Genomic DNA, 17,310 nt, shown 5'->3' with positions numbered 1-17,310 from the left:
ACAGGCAGGTTCTGTCCATCTCCCAGATTATTATCACTCTGTTGAAATTTGATAAATTGAACCATCAAGCGGTATTTATGGAGATGTGTTACTCTGCAGAGAGTATACATGATATTTAAACAAGGTCTTTTGATTGAACTACCAAATAAGTAGTATCATGTTTTTATTTCTGGGACTGTGAAGAGCTGGAAAATGTTCTGCCAGTTGGCAGGAGTCTGATACTTAAATAGCTAGATACTGCCAATCTAGAAAGATCTTTTCTTCTGTAACTAGAGCTGTTAATCTAAGGGCTTAAAACTGATTTTGTAAGAAAAGATGAGACACAATTATTAGGTCTACAAATACAGACTGCTTCATCTATTTTGTCCACAGGACTCCTGGAGAGTCCCTTGGCCTGTGAGGTCTGTGGAGGGGGAGATGATGCATGCAACTATTGCTCTGAATAACGGAGTAGGTATTGATCAAAATCCTTATTGTGAATGTTGGAGAAAAAAGATACCCACTTTCAAACTTTTCTGCAAACTTGACAGGTCTATATATTGTACTCTCTGATCCACTGGAAACTTAAGTGGACTAGAAACCTGATACTGTGGTTTCTCAAGTTGTACATCACTATGATTCAAAAATTTGTTCCTTTTAAAGACTTCTTTACACAGTTTCAGTAAATAAGTGCTCAACCGCTAGGTAATATAAACTTTATTATTATTTTTCTCTTTTTTTGAGATGGAGTCTCGCTCTGTTGCCTGGGCTGGAGTGCAGTGGCTTGATCTCGGTTCACTGCAACTTCCGCCTCCTGGGTTCAAGCAATTCTCCTGCCTCAGCCTCCCGAGTAGCTGGGACTACAGGAGCGTGCCACCATGCCCAGTTAATTTTTTGTATTTTTAGTAGAGACAGGGCTTCACTGTGTTACCCAGGATGGTCTCGACCTCCTGATCTCGTGATCCCCCTGCCTCGGCCTCCCAAAGTGCTGGGATTACAGGCGTAAGCCACCATGCCCAGCACCATATTATTATTTAGAATATTTCCTGCCAATCAATTTCAGTGAATAAAATAGGTTTGACTGTCTATGTGTTTAGAAGACAAAATTCCAAGTAAGGTTTTCAGTTTTCAATGCACACTGGTGATTAAAAGGGACCAGAGTAAAAAGACAGGAAAGAAATGGCCACCATACCATCTTAAGTTTGGTGGCCAGGAAGCATTTCTGACAACAAATCTGTGAAGAGTTGTCTCAGAGAAGAGAGACACTTTGTGTCAGTTCAGAAGGCACAGAAGTTACACAGTAGCATATTTTACTTAATTAAAAAGAAAAAAAAAAAGAGGAAAAGTCATTGGTTCAAGTCAGAACCCATCTAAGTTTTGAATATTGTCTTGAGATAATTTTGCCCAGATCACACAAATTGTAATTATAAAGGCTAGCGGGAGAAACCACGCTAGCTTCAGTTACTAAGGGCATGGAATTTGGTGCACAGCTAGAGAAGGGTATCCTGTGGTGGGAAGAGGAATGCCTATTAATACTACTTGTCTCCCATCAATGAATATATTTAGTTATATCCATGCAGGTATCTCTTGGGTATGGCTCAACTGTTTCTGTCATATACAGTTCCTGAAAAGAAGAAATTATTATTGTCTTTTGTTGTGGTTTTTGTAGTCATCTTTAGAAAATTATTTCTGAGCTTTTCAAGAAGGAAAGAAGCAAAACCAGAATCATTTGCCTTTAATTTGTGAAGATCTCTCTTGCAAAGCGTCTTTTTACATGAACAGATTTTGCTTCTCATTGAAATAAGAGACAAAGGCAACAGAAAGCATATGACAATTTCTACTTAGATTTTAAAATTATAGACAAAGCTCTTATACTATATGAATAAGGGTATAAAGCTAAGAATGCAAAAAAAAAAAAAAAAAAAAAAAACAGGAACTGTAAATTAACGCCTAGAGACATGAAGTAGGTAATGCAAAAAAATCCATCCTATAACTTAATAAATACCAAAACTGAAAGGCAAAAGATTAAGTTGAAGAACCTAAATCTGAGTTTGTCCTTCACTAAAACTTATTTTTATTTCATTTAAGTCCCCTTCTTCTCTTCCTCTCTGGTGCTATGTCCAAAAAGTGATGATTCTGTTAGGTTCTCTACTACCCTAATGAACAGGAGAAAGAGTAAATAATTACCAAGTGTGACCTTAGTCCATGTGGCCATTCACAGATCCCTTGAACTGGGATAAAACTCAAAGTAGGGCCCGTGATCTTGGTATATAGTCTCCAATGCGTCTTGAGTATAACCAGCCTGATATTTTGGGGCATGAGAAAAAGTCAGCTGATGTATTTCTTCAAATGTTATTCTAGAAATTTACAGTTTATAGCATCGTCTATGTTTATAGACATATATACATAGTTTATAGAGCCTGGCCTATATTGGCAGGTTTTTCCATTAGCTTTCTTATCTTCAGTCGAACCAAACTTATTATTACTTGCAGCATACAAAGAGAATGGGGACGAACACAAGAAATTAAAAACTAAACTACACTGAAAACTGGTAAAAGCTAGATCACAGAAACCACAGTGCTTAAGAAGACACTGCCAATCAAAGTTTCTTCTTTTCCCTTCAAAACTTAACTTTTCTCTTATCTCAGCAAAAGCTAATCTTTTTATCTTTTAGACATTTTCTTAATTCATGTTTTCTTTCTTCACAGCTTCTCCAACTAATCCTCTAAATCATCCTTTTTCAACCACGATTCCTCATGTGAACCACAGAACTCAGAAAATGATTTACGGTGTATGACAATTTTTCTCAATTTTTCCCAAGGATGGTATATAATTAGTACATTTTAGATGCATAGGATGTATACAATGGGTGCTGCTTCAGGACACCAGAGTTTAATTATCTCTGGAAACCACACTGGCTCAGAAAAGAAAGCTCCTTTATTACTTTTATATACTTGTTTTACAGTAAAATAGGTTCATATTCATCTACATACCATTAATCTGCTACCAATTCAGCTCATGTACATTAACTTTCCTTCTCATTTCAAGCCTTATCTCTCATGGTGGGTTAATGAGGTGAGTTAGGAACCAAACTATTGAATAATAAAAATGTAAAACTTTAATAGAAATTTGCCTTTTAAGTGTTTTGAAAAATCACTTGAAGGCATATAGATATAACCCACTGTTCAGTATTTTGTTGCTATTTTGCTTGCTTAGTTTGATTCAGCCATGAAAGCAGTATACAGGGTTTTCCTTTCATTAATCACCATAGCCAAGCACCTAGTATAGGGGTCAGGAACATTTTTCTGTAAAGGGCCAGACAGTAAATATTTTGAGTTTTGTGGGCCATGCAGTCTCTGTCTCAGCTACTCAATTCTGCTGTCATAGCCCAAAAGCAGGCACAGACAATATATAAAGTGACATGAAATGGTATGGCAAAATGTTATGTTTAATACTAAGTGTAGACAATAGTTTGCTGACCCCTGACTTAAGAGTCAGGGGTTAGCAGTTCAATAAATACTTTTAACTAATGATGATGGCAAAGGTAAGAAGTAGACCAGGGTAGGGACAGTTCCATAACTATACCTTCCTACTATATAGCAGTGATACAATTAGTTTCTGGTTTCTGATAAGTATAAAAGTAAAGACTAGAGTTTTATATCCACCTAAAGTATATCCATGCATTTGCGGTGATTCTGGAAATAAGCAAAAAGGAGAATAAATACTGTTGCTTTTTTTCTTTTAATCATTTAATTAGAACAGTTAACTGAACCTTCTATGAATAAGTAGAGTGCTGATGGTTGACACATATATAGTCAAAAGAGTATTCAGTTACATACCCTTTCCAATACTGATTTATCATCAGTTTGTACTTATTGAGTACTACCAGGCACTAGAAACTAAACAAAACACAAGAAACAACGAGACTGCAGTCATTGATTCCTGACTAGAACTGTGCATTAGAATCACCTGGGAGATTTTTAATTTTCTTTTTTTAGAGCCCCACTCAAAAACCTACTAAATCAAAATCTTACTTGTTAGGGCCCAGGATAAAATTTTGTAAAAGGGACTTTAGTAATTTTGGGAGCTCCTGGTGAAGAATCATTGCTAGAGGTTTATATTTTTAATGAAAGGTTAAACTCTAAACATTTTCTAATCTATGGTCAGCAATTTGATATTATAGTTTAGGCACATGGGCTTTAAAATCAAACAGCTGGGTTCTAATCCCATTTCTGCCAATTCCTAGCTGTATAACCCTGGGGAACTTCTCTGTGCCTGAGTTTCCTTATCTGTAAAATGGGCATAACAACATCAACTCAACTCAGCATTGTTGGGAAAATTCAGTATGTAAAAAATAGCTGGTGTAGTGCTTGGCACACACTAAGCACACAACAAATATGAACTATTACTACTTATTACACATTTCTTAAATTAAGAATACTATCAAGTATACTACAATTTAACGGCCTGACTCAAGGTGCAAAGTCTCTTTAATAACTATTGGAAAGAAAGGTGATTAGACTGATTCCAACTTATCTTATACTAACCAGCAGAAGAGGTGTCCTTTTCCACAATCAACAGCAGGCGCTCTCAGCAATGGGAAGCTGAGTGTATCAGATCCAGATGTATTTGACCCTTGTTTTGTTAGTCTTACTGCTCTGTCACAGCCTGGAGTAGGACACCATTTAATGGCAGGATTATTTTCAACAAAGGCCTGTTTAAACAGCAATAACAAAACACAAAAGAAAATATTTTAATGCTAAATTCTAATACAGAGTGTACCTCTATGGTCATTTACTATAAAGCAAAGAAAGAAAAAGAGTGAAATAAAATGCATGGAGTTGTCAGTCTCAAGAAATTTAAACAGTACTGGAAAGTACTGAAAAAATTATTAAAGGGAAAGTGGCAATTAACTTAGTAACAAAATTATTTTTAAAATTTATGTTTTCTTTAGTCTAAAAACTATGTAAATGATGATAAGGTAAAAATGTAATTGTTCGCACAGAAAATATGTAATTTTAAAATGTTTTCTCATACAATGTGTCACTTTCCTGATGAATATAATTATTAAGTAGAAACATGCATGTAGCTGTATTAGAAGAGTAAATTTCTAAATGGTACCCAAATAATACATAATAATCAATACTATGATATTTTCTATGTTAAAGAAGAGGGGGCTGGGCACAATGGCTCACGCCTATAATCCCAGCACTTTGGGAGGCCAAGGCAGGCAGATCACCTAAGGTCGGGAGTTGGAGAACAGCTTGGCCAACATGGAGAAACCCCATCTCTACCAAAAATACAAAAATTACCCGGGAATAGTGGTAGGCATCTGTAATCCCAGCTACTCGCAAGGCTGAGGCATGAGAATCGCTTGAACCTTGGAGGCAGAGGTTGCAGTGAGCTGAGACCACACCACTGCACTCCAGCCTGGGAGACAGAGTGAGACTCTGTCTCCAAGAAAAAAAAAAGTAGGACTTGTCTTTTAAAAGTTCACATATTAGACTCAGTAAAATCTGCATAAAGCAGTTAAAATGTAACTTTTAAATCTCACACACACAAAAGAAAGTAACTCACTTATAACTTCTCACACACACAAAAGAAAGTAACTCACTTATAAGTAACCTACACTTATAACTTCTGAAAAAAAAAGACAAAAAAAGATGAAATAAACATTATAATTCATTAAATAAACCTATTACTTGGAATAAAAATAATAAACTTCCAAGTTGAGAATCTTTATTTCCAAATATTTTAGGAGCATGAAAGATAATGTCTTTTAAAAAACTTCAAGTAGGTAAAATCTAATTTGAACATTATGATCAATCAGTTACTAAAGTGCAACAGGCAAATTAATAAAAAGTTCTGATAAATAGTTTTATTTTAAATTTTGTAAATTACTAGTACTTTAGCCTTTCCCCTTTCCTTTTATTATTATGAAATAATGCTTTAGCTTCAAACTTTGTCACCATTCCTTTATGCAACTTTTCTGATAAAGTATTTCTAACAAAAGACCCATTATTTTGTTTTCAAAAATAAAACAAAAAGAAAAAATAGTTATAAAGGTTTAATAAAATCAAAATTACAGAAATTGGACAGATAATTGGTAGCATACCTTACCTTAATATCAAACTGAAGGTATCGTTTGTCCATCTCCTTTGAAACTACACTTTCTATGATATCCACAGGCACAAGTTGGAAGCAATCATATGCAGGGCAAAAAATGTTGTGAGCTTCACCTTCTTGAATTTTCAGATTCAAAAACCTATTAAAATGATCAATGGACAGCAAAGGAGCAAGGATATTACATTGCACGTACATCCTAAGAATTTTCCTTTTTCTTCCTTTTTTTTTTTTTTTTTTTTTTTAGAGACAGGGTCTCATTCCATCACCCAGGTTGGAATGCAGTGGCACGATCACAGATCACTGTAGCCTCATACTCTTGGGCTGAAGCAATCCTCCCACCTCAGTCTTCTGAGTAACTAGGCCTCCAGGTGCATGCTGCTATGCTGGGCTAATTTTTAAATTTTTGGTAGCGATGGGTCTTGCTATGTTGTCCAGACTGGTCTCGAACCCCTGGTCTCAAGCGATTCTCCTGCCTTAGCCTCCTAAAGCTCTGGGATTATACGCATGAACCACTGTGCCTGGCCAATTTTTCTTTATGCTGAATTTTTTGTCAGAGTATAATTAAAATAATACCAACAAGTGTGAAACAGCAACTGTAATGCATATTATCTGTTAAGCCATTCATTTTATATATCAATATATACACATACACATAAACATACACTCGTATGTTTTATGTTTCTATTTTGCTTTATTCCCTCTAAAAATCTGAAACAATCTGAAAAAATACTTTTATTTAAAATTAAAAATTCAGAAATGAGTGGCTCAGAAAGGTCATATTCAATTCTCAATATGCTATAGCTTTAAAGAAAAGGAGGCAATGGTATAGAAATGAGCCATAGGTAATTCAAGAATATTTTGGGGTGGCATTAAAATATAGCATAGATTTTTAAGAGTAGGTTTATAGGTTTTCTCTTTATATTTCATTTAGACGAATATTAAAATAAGTTTTATGTCCTACTTAGGTATACTTGAGTAGTGAGGAAAAAAATGCCCTGTAAACAAAGAAGCAGGAATCCAGCCCAAGGTTAGATTAAAAGCAGGGTTCTTTTTCTCTTTCCTTTACTTTCTTTCTTTCTTTTTTTTTAAAGGTGGGGTCTCTCTCTTTGCCCAGGTTGGTCTCAAACTCCTGGGCTTAAGTGATCCTCACACCTCAGCCTCCTGAGTGAGTAGCTGGGATTACACGCATGTACTACCATGTCCAGCTAAAAGCAGTGTTTTGAGTTAGAAAATTCCAGGTCTGTCACCAACAAGGCATATGATCTTAAGCAATTTATTTAACTGCTCTAAGCCTCTGTTTCACCATACATAAAGTGGAGATAATAATGTGAACTTCCCAGGGTTGTTATACAGATTATATATGTGAAAAATCTACATGGTGCATGACATAGAGTAAGAATTCATAAATTTTAGTAAGGATTATTATTTGTTTTGTTTTTTTTTAGACGGAGTTTCACTCTTGTTGCCCAGGCTGGAGTGCAGTGGTGCAATCTCCGGCTCACCACAACCTCCGCCTCCTGGATTCAAGCAATTCTCCTGCCTCAGCCTCCCAAGTAGCTGGGATTGTAGGCATGTGCCACCACACCCAGCTAATTTTGTATTTTTAGTAGAGACGGGGTTTCTCCATGTTGGTCAGGGTGGTCTTGTACTCCCAACCTTAGGTGATCTGCCCGCCTCGGCCTCCCAAAGGGATTATTATTGTTATTATCATTTAATACTGCCCTTAGAAAAGCAAGAAACAAACTTTTGAAGTACAGATTATTGCATATTGAATTTAACACTTAAATCTAGAGAAAATAAATGGAAAACCAGGAAATTAAATCACAACTGCTTAGTCCTCACCATCAACATTTTATTTCACTAACTATATAGTATCTTTTTTCTTTAGTTCTCTCATTCTCTTAATTCCACTGCACTTAACAACAACAACAATAACAACAACAACAACAACAACAACAACAAAAAGCTTATTGAGACCTTGGCAGGCCCATTCCCTTTGCTCCATCTTCTCTTTCATATCCTCGTCTGGGCAATTCATAGAAAAGAGAGTCCCCAACAGGCAGTTCTCTCACTCCAAGTGCTCTCTACCACACCTCAAACCTAGCAGTATCTTTAGCGTTCTTTCCTTTTCATCCCACTTACTTCTGTGAGAGAGCTTTCTCTTTTACTCCCAGGCTAATCCTCAAATCCTCTGGCCAGCTCTGGGACTTGCACTATCCAATAACCTATCCTTTCTGTCTTTTACTTTCTAATGTCTCTTACCTTGGGCACAATAAACATGCTCAAGTTTTTCCCATTTTAAAAACCCTTACTGACCACATGACTCTCTTGTGTTTCATTTTCTTTTTCTTTCACATCAAAGTTTCTTGACAAAATAGTTTATGATGATCTGTTATTCCTTCCTGAAGCTCATGTCATTCACTTCTCAATCCGCAGCATCTGGCTGCTATCACCTCTTCACCGGGCCACAATGACTACCCATTAGCCTAATTTATTAAAGAATTCACAGTTTTTATCTTCCTTGATTTCTCTAGAGCATGAGACACTGCGAACATTTCCTTCTTTCAAATTCTCTTTGGCTTCCAGGATTTTTTTTTTTTTCCCTTGGCATTCTTCCTACCTCTGGTAGATCCTTATCCATTTTTTCACAAGTAGTGTTTTCAATCCTGTGCTAAGGAGTGATATATAAGGTATATTGTGGCCTGACACGGTGGCTCACGCCTGTAATCCCAGCACTTTGGGAGGCCAAGGTAGGCAGATCACAAGGTCAGGGGTTCGAGACCACCCTGACCAACATGGTGAAACCCTGTCTCTTCTAAAAATACAAAAATTAGCTGGGCGTGGTGCCAAGCGTCTGTAATCCCAGCTACTCAGGAGGCTGAGGCAGGAGACCCACTTGAACCCGGGAGGCAGAGGTTGCAGTGAGCTGAGATGGTGCCACTGCACTCCTGCCTGGGTGACAGAGCGAGACTCCATTTCAAAAAAAAAAAAAAAAGAAGTCTTAAGACTAAAAGTGGAGAACTGTTAACTGTAGAGTTCTTTTTTCACATAACAAGATTCTCTTCTTTTTAGCTATGAATAGATTCCCTGGGAAGTTGGATAGTCTCTTGTCAAAGTTCACAGTTTGCTTAGACATAGTTACTACATGATGATGTTTTGAATTTTACATATTTTAAATATATCAGAGAAGATTTCATCATCTCTGGGGAATTAAATTACAGAACTGAGAAGACCTCATTGAAGACAGGATCAGTTCTGTTGGCCATGTTATTATTTCTCATCAAGACACAATTCAATAAAAATGTATGAGCAGAACATGGAGTTGATAAGTGTCAGTAAAAGAGATAAATGTGGGGCAAACTTTACCTATATTTTTATCTTGCAGGTAAGATTCACAGATGATATCATAGGTAGGCTCTCTCTGCTTATTACAATGCTTAGGAATATGATAATAATACTTATTGAGCGATTACTACATGCAAGATCCTGTTTTAAGCACTGTACATATATTAAGAAATTTAAAAAACTGACGATAATCCTATGAAGTACATACTATCATCACCACTTTATAGATTAGGAAACTGAGGAACAGGCAGGCTACCACTTACCTAAATCAATAACTAATAAATAGCAGAGTTGGAATTCACAACCCAGTGGCCTATTGTATCTAGAACCTGAGCTCTTATATTCTCAATATTAGCAAAGAAATTCTGTTCTGGCTAGAAAATAATAATTTCTATCTAATCTGTTGATTGATCGATCAACCAATTGATAGGATCTTCTTCTGTTACCCAGGCTGGAGTGCAGTGGTGTGGTCACAGCTCACTGTAGTCTTGAACTCCTGGGCTCAAGTGATCCTTCTGCCTCAGCTGCCCAAGTAGCTAGGACTACAGACACGCGCCACTATGCCTGGCTATTCCCTTTTATTTCAGCCCTTGGCATCAATACTTTAAAGCAGGGGTGTCCAATGTTTTGGCTTTTCTGGGCCATACTGGAAGAAGAACTGTCTTGGGCTACACAAAAAATATACTAACAATAATGACAGCTGATGAGCTTAAAACAAAAACAGCAAAACAAACAGCAAAACAAACAAACCAACAAAAAACACAAAAAAACCTCATAATGTTTTAAGGAAGTTTATGAATTTGTGTTGGGCCACATTCAAAGCTGTCCTGGGCCACATGCAGCCTGTGGGCCACAGTTGGACAAGCCTGCACTAAAGCATCTAGCTGTACTAATAAAAAGGTTGGGAAGAGTAAGATAGATTGAGGGACTTTCAAACTATCTGAGGACCTATAAAAACGCTTCCTTGGTTTTAGATAGGAGTTTCTTTTCCTATATGCCTATTTAAAAAAACTGTGATAATTTAAAAATGATTTCATCAACATATGAATCACCCAACATGGACCTTCTTTTATTGGTGCTTGATTTGACAAACTTGGAAGGGATGGAAAGGCGAATCCTAGGTAGGCTAGAAGGTACTAATGAAATCAATAATTAGATCTTTGAAATTTAAATCTTACCATACATTTGTTATGGCTAGTTTGTGATGAGTTTGGGAGATAGTTTCCGTGATACAAATCAGGTGAGGAAGGTCAATGAAGCTCAAAAAAAAAAAAAAAATTCAAGAAAATCCCTGGGGGACTCAATTTTCATATACATACCAAGACCAATAGCTAACTTGGTAGAGCTCAGGTAATACTTCCTAATTCAGTACAGTTAACAACTAAGATAAATAAAATTTTACCTGGGAAGTATTTTCTGCCTCCACAACTGGGTTAAGGATAGCTTTGGATTGTGAGCTCTGACCTTTGTCAATTAGTTTACCTGTAACAGGTGTACTGATCTGATCCTATTTAAGTAGACTCTGAGTAGAATCTAGTCTATGTCTTAAATGGAACAACCAGATATTCTGACTCAAAAAGCAGTAGTTTTTCCCCCCTCCAAATGAAATCTTACCTCTGACTCCAATTTGGAAAACAGATAAAGAAATGTACTCAAAATCAAACCAGACACGTTGGGGGACTGAGGTGAGTGGATCACTTGAGGTCAGGAGTTCGAGACCAACTTGACCAACATGGCAAAACCCCATCTCTACTAAAAATACAAATATTAGCAGGGTGTGGTGGTAGGCACCTATAGTCCCAGCTCCCTGGGAAGGCAGAGGCGTGAGAATCATTTGAACATGGGAAGGAAGATGCTGCAGTGAGCCGAGATCATGCCACTGCACTTCAGCCTGGGTGACAGAGTGAGACCCTGTCTCAGAAAAGAAAAAAAAAAAATCAGAATGACAGCTCAGTGGTTGCCTACAAATGGGGGTGATAAAAGGAAGGCAGAAAGAGAAAAGTAGCAGGGATTCAAGGGGAAATGAGGAATTGGGAATGATAGATTCTAGGGGTTGTAGTGATGGTTTCAAGGTTGTATAGAAATATCAAAGCTTATCAAATTATTTCTTTTAAATGTGTGGCTTTATGTATGTCAGCTGTACCTCAACAAAGCTGTTTAAAAAGAAGAACTCAGAAAATCTGCTCAGGTTCTTGTCTCTCACCCACATAGTACTCCCTAGTTCCCTATATTTGCTAACTAATATTCCACACACACACAAAAAAAAGTTAAAAACTTCTGATTTCTAAGATTTTTTTAAATACCAACGATATACCTCACTTAGGTCATCGAACAACACTTTGTCTCCAGAGATAACATGATATTACAGTGCTCATTATAGCAATCTTTGTTTAGAAACTTCTCTCGAAAAGTGCAACATGAGAGCCAAGTCAATGGATGGTGAAAAAGTACAAATCTTGAAAGGTAATGGGAAGCGTAAACAGAGATAAACACAAGAAGCAAAACAAATTTTCTACTGGTAAAATATACCCAACTATGTCTAGCTGAAACATTTAACTTTGCATTCACTAAAAAGGAATCTTAAACATCCATATTCTTACAGATTTTCAAGGCAATTTGATTGTCACAAAAAATTGAGACAGCACAAAAACAAATGCTTAAGATTCCTGGGATATAAGACAAACTGATTCTTGCCTGAAATTTACATTAGATGTAATATAAATTAAAATACTAAGAAAAATTATTTGTATAACTGCTTTGTTTCTAAAGGTACCTTACATTAAGCTAAATAGCATTAATTAAAATAGCTGGGGAAGATGTAAAAATAAAAACAAAAATATTTTTCCTTCCTAGTAGTCTAAATTCATTTCTGTGTAACTCAGAAGTCAATATAAACAATTTGTATAATTAAATACTGAAAGTAAACAATTTTATTAACAAATCAGAGTGCTATCATGCAGTAAGAAATGCTAAGGTGCTCATATACTCACGACTCCCAACATCCTCTACAAAAGTCATGTCCACAGGGCATATCCACGGGGTCTTCAAATACAGAGATACTGCACATACAAATGTCACACTGGAGATGAAGAAGAACAATGATTTAAACAGAACTATACTTTTGAAAGAGAACAATACATTCATTTTGTTCACTTTTTTAAAAGGCAAAAATACTAGTACAGTAAATAAAAGTTTTTGGAAGTTACCTTTTTCAAAGTTTTAAGGACAGTTAGTGTGCCCTTCAGTAACAAATACTATGACTACCTCACTATAAACAACAGTGGGATTTAAATGTTTTAATGCAGAAATCAAATCCTTAAATTCCAAATTTATGTATTAATCAGCAACTGTGCATTTGGAAAAGGAAGTACAAGAAATAAATCATTCGGGTCAACATCAAGTTGCATGTTGCAAAAAACCACTTCAGTATCATGCCCTTCACATTACACTTACCCTTCAAAATCTATAAAAACAGAGTAACTTTGTATTTTTAATGCAGCAACTCAAGATATCCAGACTTTCCAGGGAGAGAACCCTGTTATAAAACTAAGTATTAGGCCGGGCATGGTGACTCACACCTGTAATCCCAGCACTTTGGGAGGCAGAGCTGGGCAGATCACTTGAGGTCGGGACAGCCTGACCAACATGGTGAAACCCTGTCTCTATTAAAAATACAAAAATTAGCTGGGTGTGGTGGCACGTGCCTGTAATCCCAGCTACTCAGGAGGCTGAGGCAGGAGAATCACTTGAACCCGAGAGGCAGAGGTTGCAGGGAGCCGAGATCGTGCCATTACACCCCAGCCTGGGCAATAAGAGTAAAACTTCATCTCAAAAAAACCCCAAAAAACAACAAAACTCCACCTATGTATTACAACTATGCCATTTTAACAGCCAAAGCTGCAATCACTTTTTCACCTACCTAATACCTTCTAAACAATAGCTCTCTAGAAGCAAAATTTATCATGTTACATACGCAAATTACAGGATTCTGTTTTTCAAAAAGGCACAGATAAAATGAGAAGCACTTTCATATTTATCACATATTTCGAGTGGCTGAGTCATTCAAGAAATATTAAAATCTCCTATAACAGCACACCAATGATATGCCAATTAAAAATGCTGACAATGGCAGTACTGTTTTGTAAAATAATGAAACACTTATTTTGGAAATGCATCTAGATAACAAACTACAGAAACTTTACTGAAACAAATACATAACTATCAATATATTGTAAATGCTTAAAAATTAGCTTTCAAGAAATTATAAAAAATGTTTTTGTATTTTTGGTTTACAGTGCCTATCACAAACTTAACTTTTTATATTTCAATATATTGTATACATGTGTGTGCGTATTTTGAGATGTGGTCTTGCTATGTTGCCCAGGCTGGTCTCGAACTCCTGAGCTCAGGCAATCCACCCACCTCGGCCTTCCAAAGTGCTAGGATTACAGGCATGAGCCACCAGGCCTGGCCTGTATTTAAATCTTCAAGCAATTGAAGTTTTAAGGGAAAATAAAATAGATGGTTTCCCTAAACTGTTTTAAGTTCTCTGTTTGGAAATGAGGAAAGAAAACCTTTTTTTTTTTTTTTTTTTTTTTCAATCTATAATTCAGAGATCACAAAAATAGTCTGTAATAACAAATATTTACTGAAGCATGGAAATAACTGAACCTTTCAAGAAAGGGACAGGATTCAATTATAAGAACACAACCAGACACTCCACGGAACAATATTAAATCATTTGAATGTTAAAAGACTAAAAACAAAGCTATGAGAAGTACAGTGAATACCAAACCATACCAAACTAGTGTCTAAGTCCCCAGGAGATAAGCTGATTTCATCTGGGGAGGTGACAGAAGAGCGTGTAGTCCTTGGAGTTCTTGGAGATGGGAGCGTGTCCCAGGCATTATACCCACTTGGTGGTGGAGTTGGCATTTGAACACCTGATCGTTGGCAGCAGTTCTCCGGGTTGGACATCCAAGCTTCAAGTAATTTCTCCCTGTCCCAGTCTTAAAGAAAAATGGAATGGATAGCTCTCAAAAAAGAAAATATGGTAATGTTTTAAAAGCTATATAATAACAAAAAATCGGAATGAATTACAAATTTTGGTCATCTAAAGAAAAAAGTATTTATATAAACGTAGTAACTGCAAATGAATGTCTAGGTATGTTCATGTTATTAGCATTTTTACACAAAATTTAAGCTTTCATAATTGATCATGGCTTACAACTATGTCAAGATCTAGCAGTATGGTCAAAATTTCCAGTACTTTCTACTAACAATCAAAACAGGTCACTCACATATCACTCTTGGAATTCACTACATTTTTGCTGGCATAGGTTTAATTTAGCTTCTTTACTCTTCCAAATATATATATATATAATTTTTTAACTGTCCTCACTGGCATCAGGTTATAAAATGATTACATAGTTCACTATAGATATATCAAAATGCCAATAGCAGGTCCTAAAAACCATTTAATAAACAGCATGAAAGCAGAAGAAACTTCTGAAGACATCAGAGTTATAAAAAAAGTTTTAGTGAATTAGGTATAAATTCTATATTAAGTGATCTTGAACCTGGCTTAACTAAAAAATATTATCTTCCTACTGTGAACATTTTAAAAATTGCCAAGTAAAACATATTATAATGTCTAGAGCCATAAAAACCTAACCCTTTAAAAACAACAAACTAATACATTTGATTACTTTGCTAGGTGTTTTACATAATTTCATTTATTCCTCCCAGCAAACTTTTCAATTATTATTTAGGTGAAGAAATCAAGACTGAAGGAAGTTACATAACTTGTCCAAGCTCACAAAGAGATTTGAAACCAATTTCTGTGATTCCAAAGCCTGTGTTCGTCCCGTGATCACACACTATTTCTGAGAAGACTAAAGGGTAAATTATTCACTGTAGGCACATTCCACAAAATTTTATAGCTTAAACACAAATAACTGGAAATTTTCTACATTTTTTTTTTAACCATATTAAGCCAATGGATTTGGCAGTTTAACAGGATAAATATGACTTTGACATGTAATGAAAACAGGGGTGTATTTCCAGCTAAGGAAAATAAACAAGTACATATATAAATACAGATGCTCCTTGACTTATGATGGGGTTAAGTCCTGATAAACCCACTGTAAACTGAAAATATAAGTTGAAAATGTGTGGTTGACTAGAAGCTACAGCTCACTACAGTGGCCCAGCATCTCAAGAGTAGTATGGTTTCTACTGAATGTATATTGAGTTAGCACTATTATAAGTCAAAAAATCATAAGTCAAACCATCTTAAGTCAGGGACTATCTGTATATACAGAGTTTTTCTGGTGATTATTTTACATAAATAGAATATCATATAAACTTTATCTCCTTTTCCCATTTAATCAACCTGAAAATCTCTCCAAGTAAACTAGTTTAACATTATTTCCTTCTTTTTAATGACTACATATTAATCCACTGTGTCTCACTGTGTGAAACAATTTGTGTATCATAATTTAGTCAAATATCCCCCTACTTTGTTTACAGTTATTTTTTTGCCACAACAATGAGGCTGCAATCTACATCAGTGCAGTTAAAAGTATATATTCATGTTTATATTGGTATTTCATTGGTATAAATTCCCTGGAATGAGACTAATGAGTCTAAGGCCCATCGTGTTTTTAAAAGAAAATGCTAGATGGCTTTCCAAAAAGGTTATAACAATTTTTTTTTTTTTTTTTTTTGAGACAGAGTCTTGCTCTGTGACCCTGGCTGGAGTGCAACAGCACAATCTTGGCTCACTGCAGCCTCTGCCTCCCGGGTTCAAGAGATTCTCGTGCCTTAGCCTCTCAAGTAGCTGGGACTACAGGCAAGTGCCACCACTCCAGGCTAAGTTTTACATATATTTTTAGTAGAGACAGGGTTTCACTGTGTTGCCCAGGCTGGTCTCAAACTCCTGACCTCAAGTGATCCGCCCACCTCGGCCTCACAAAGTGCTGGGATTACGGGCATGAGCCACCATGCCAAGGAGGTTATAACAGTTTTTACTTCTGTCAGCAATGAGGAACCTTACCAGTTTCTTCTACAGCAATGGGTGTTAACAGTTCTTTTAAACATTTATAAACTGACAGTTCACTGTTATTTTAATTTGCATTTTCTTGACAACGGATATATTAAAATATCTTTTGATGTGTTGTTGGCCATCTGGATGTGCTCTTCTGTGAATTACCTATCCATATCTTTTTGCCATTTTGGCACTGGGGTATTTACCAATTCCTTGTCAATTTAAAGAAGGTTTTTATATACAATAAACATTAGCTAATATTGTTTCCAAATCAAAATTATGTTTCTTGACTTTGTTTATGGTATACTTACAACAAAAATTTAAAGATCCAATATATTTTAATATGTCTATCTCTTCTTTAGCTTGTTTTCTTGTCTTAGCAACTCAGAAGTTTTCCTCTGTCCTTAGATTTACATGTAAGTCTCCTAGACAAATTGATGAACTGACTTTATACCCCTCATCCTTTTTTTTCTTGGTATTCCAATGGCCAGTCATATTAGGGCCATTTAATGAATTATATATCCTTTCCCCACTGATCTATAATGTCATCTTTACATAAATTATATTCCCAAATACTGTAAATTGGATTTACTATTCTGTTTCAATGGTCTATTTGTCTAGAGTTGAACAAGTGCCATACTGACTGAATTACAGTGGCTTATAGTGTGTTCTCTTTTCTGGTAAGGCTAATTCCTTTCACTGGGACCGAATGAGCACACCTGATCTCTGTGACCCTGAGGAAACTGAGGAAGAGCTGAACAGGTAGGTGGAGGCTTCTTATTTAGACCCAAGGTTGGGCTCAGAGTTCAGAG

General features: G+C 36.0%; 1 protein-coding gene across 9 annotated transcripts in view; it reads right to left on the bottom strand.

Annotated features, from left to right (window-relative positions):
• ANKIB1 (ankyrin repeat and IBR domain containing 1) overlaps positions 1-17,310 on the bottom strand; it is a 154,859-nt gene that overhangs the window by 34,100 nt on the left and 103,449 nt on the right. For all 9 annotated transcript variants that reach the window (XM_050782840.1, XM_050782835.1, XM_050782834.1 and 6 more), the window contains 4 exons: positions 14,251-14,459; positions 12,441-12,529; positions 6,100-6,244; positions 4,527-4,693 (listed from right to left, as the gene is read on the bottom strand). In XM_050782840.1, coding sequence (XP_050638797.1) covers positions 4,527-4,693; positions 6,100-6,244; positions 12,441-12,529; positions 14,251-14,459 — 610 coding nt within the window. The remainder of the gene's footprint in view (positions 1-4,526; positions 4,694-6,099; positions 6,245-12,440; positions 12,530-14,250; positions 14,460-17,310) is intronic.

Source organism: Macaca thibetana, chromosome 3, assembly GCF_024542745.1.
Source record: "Macaca thibetana thibetana isolate TM-01 chromosome 3, ASM2454274v1, whole genome shotgun sequence".
NCBI lineage: Eukaryota > Metazoa > Chordata > Mammalia > Primates > Cercopithecidae > Macaca > Macaca thibetana.
This window is presented reverse-complemented; position numbering and strand designations above follow the sequence as displayed.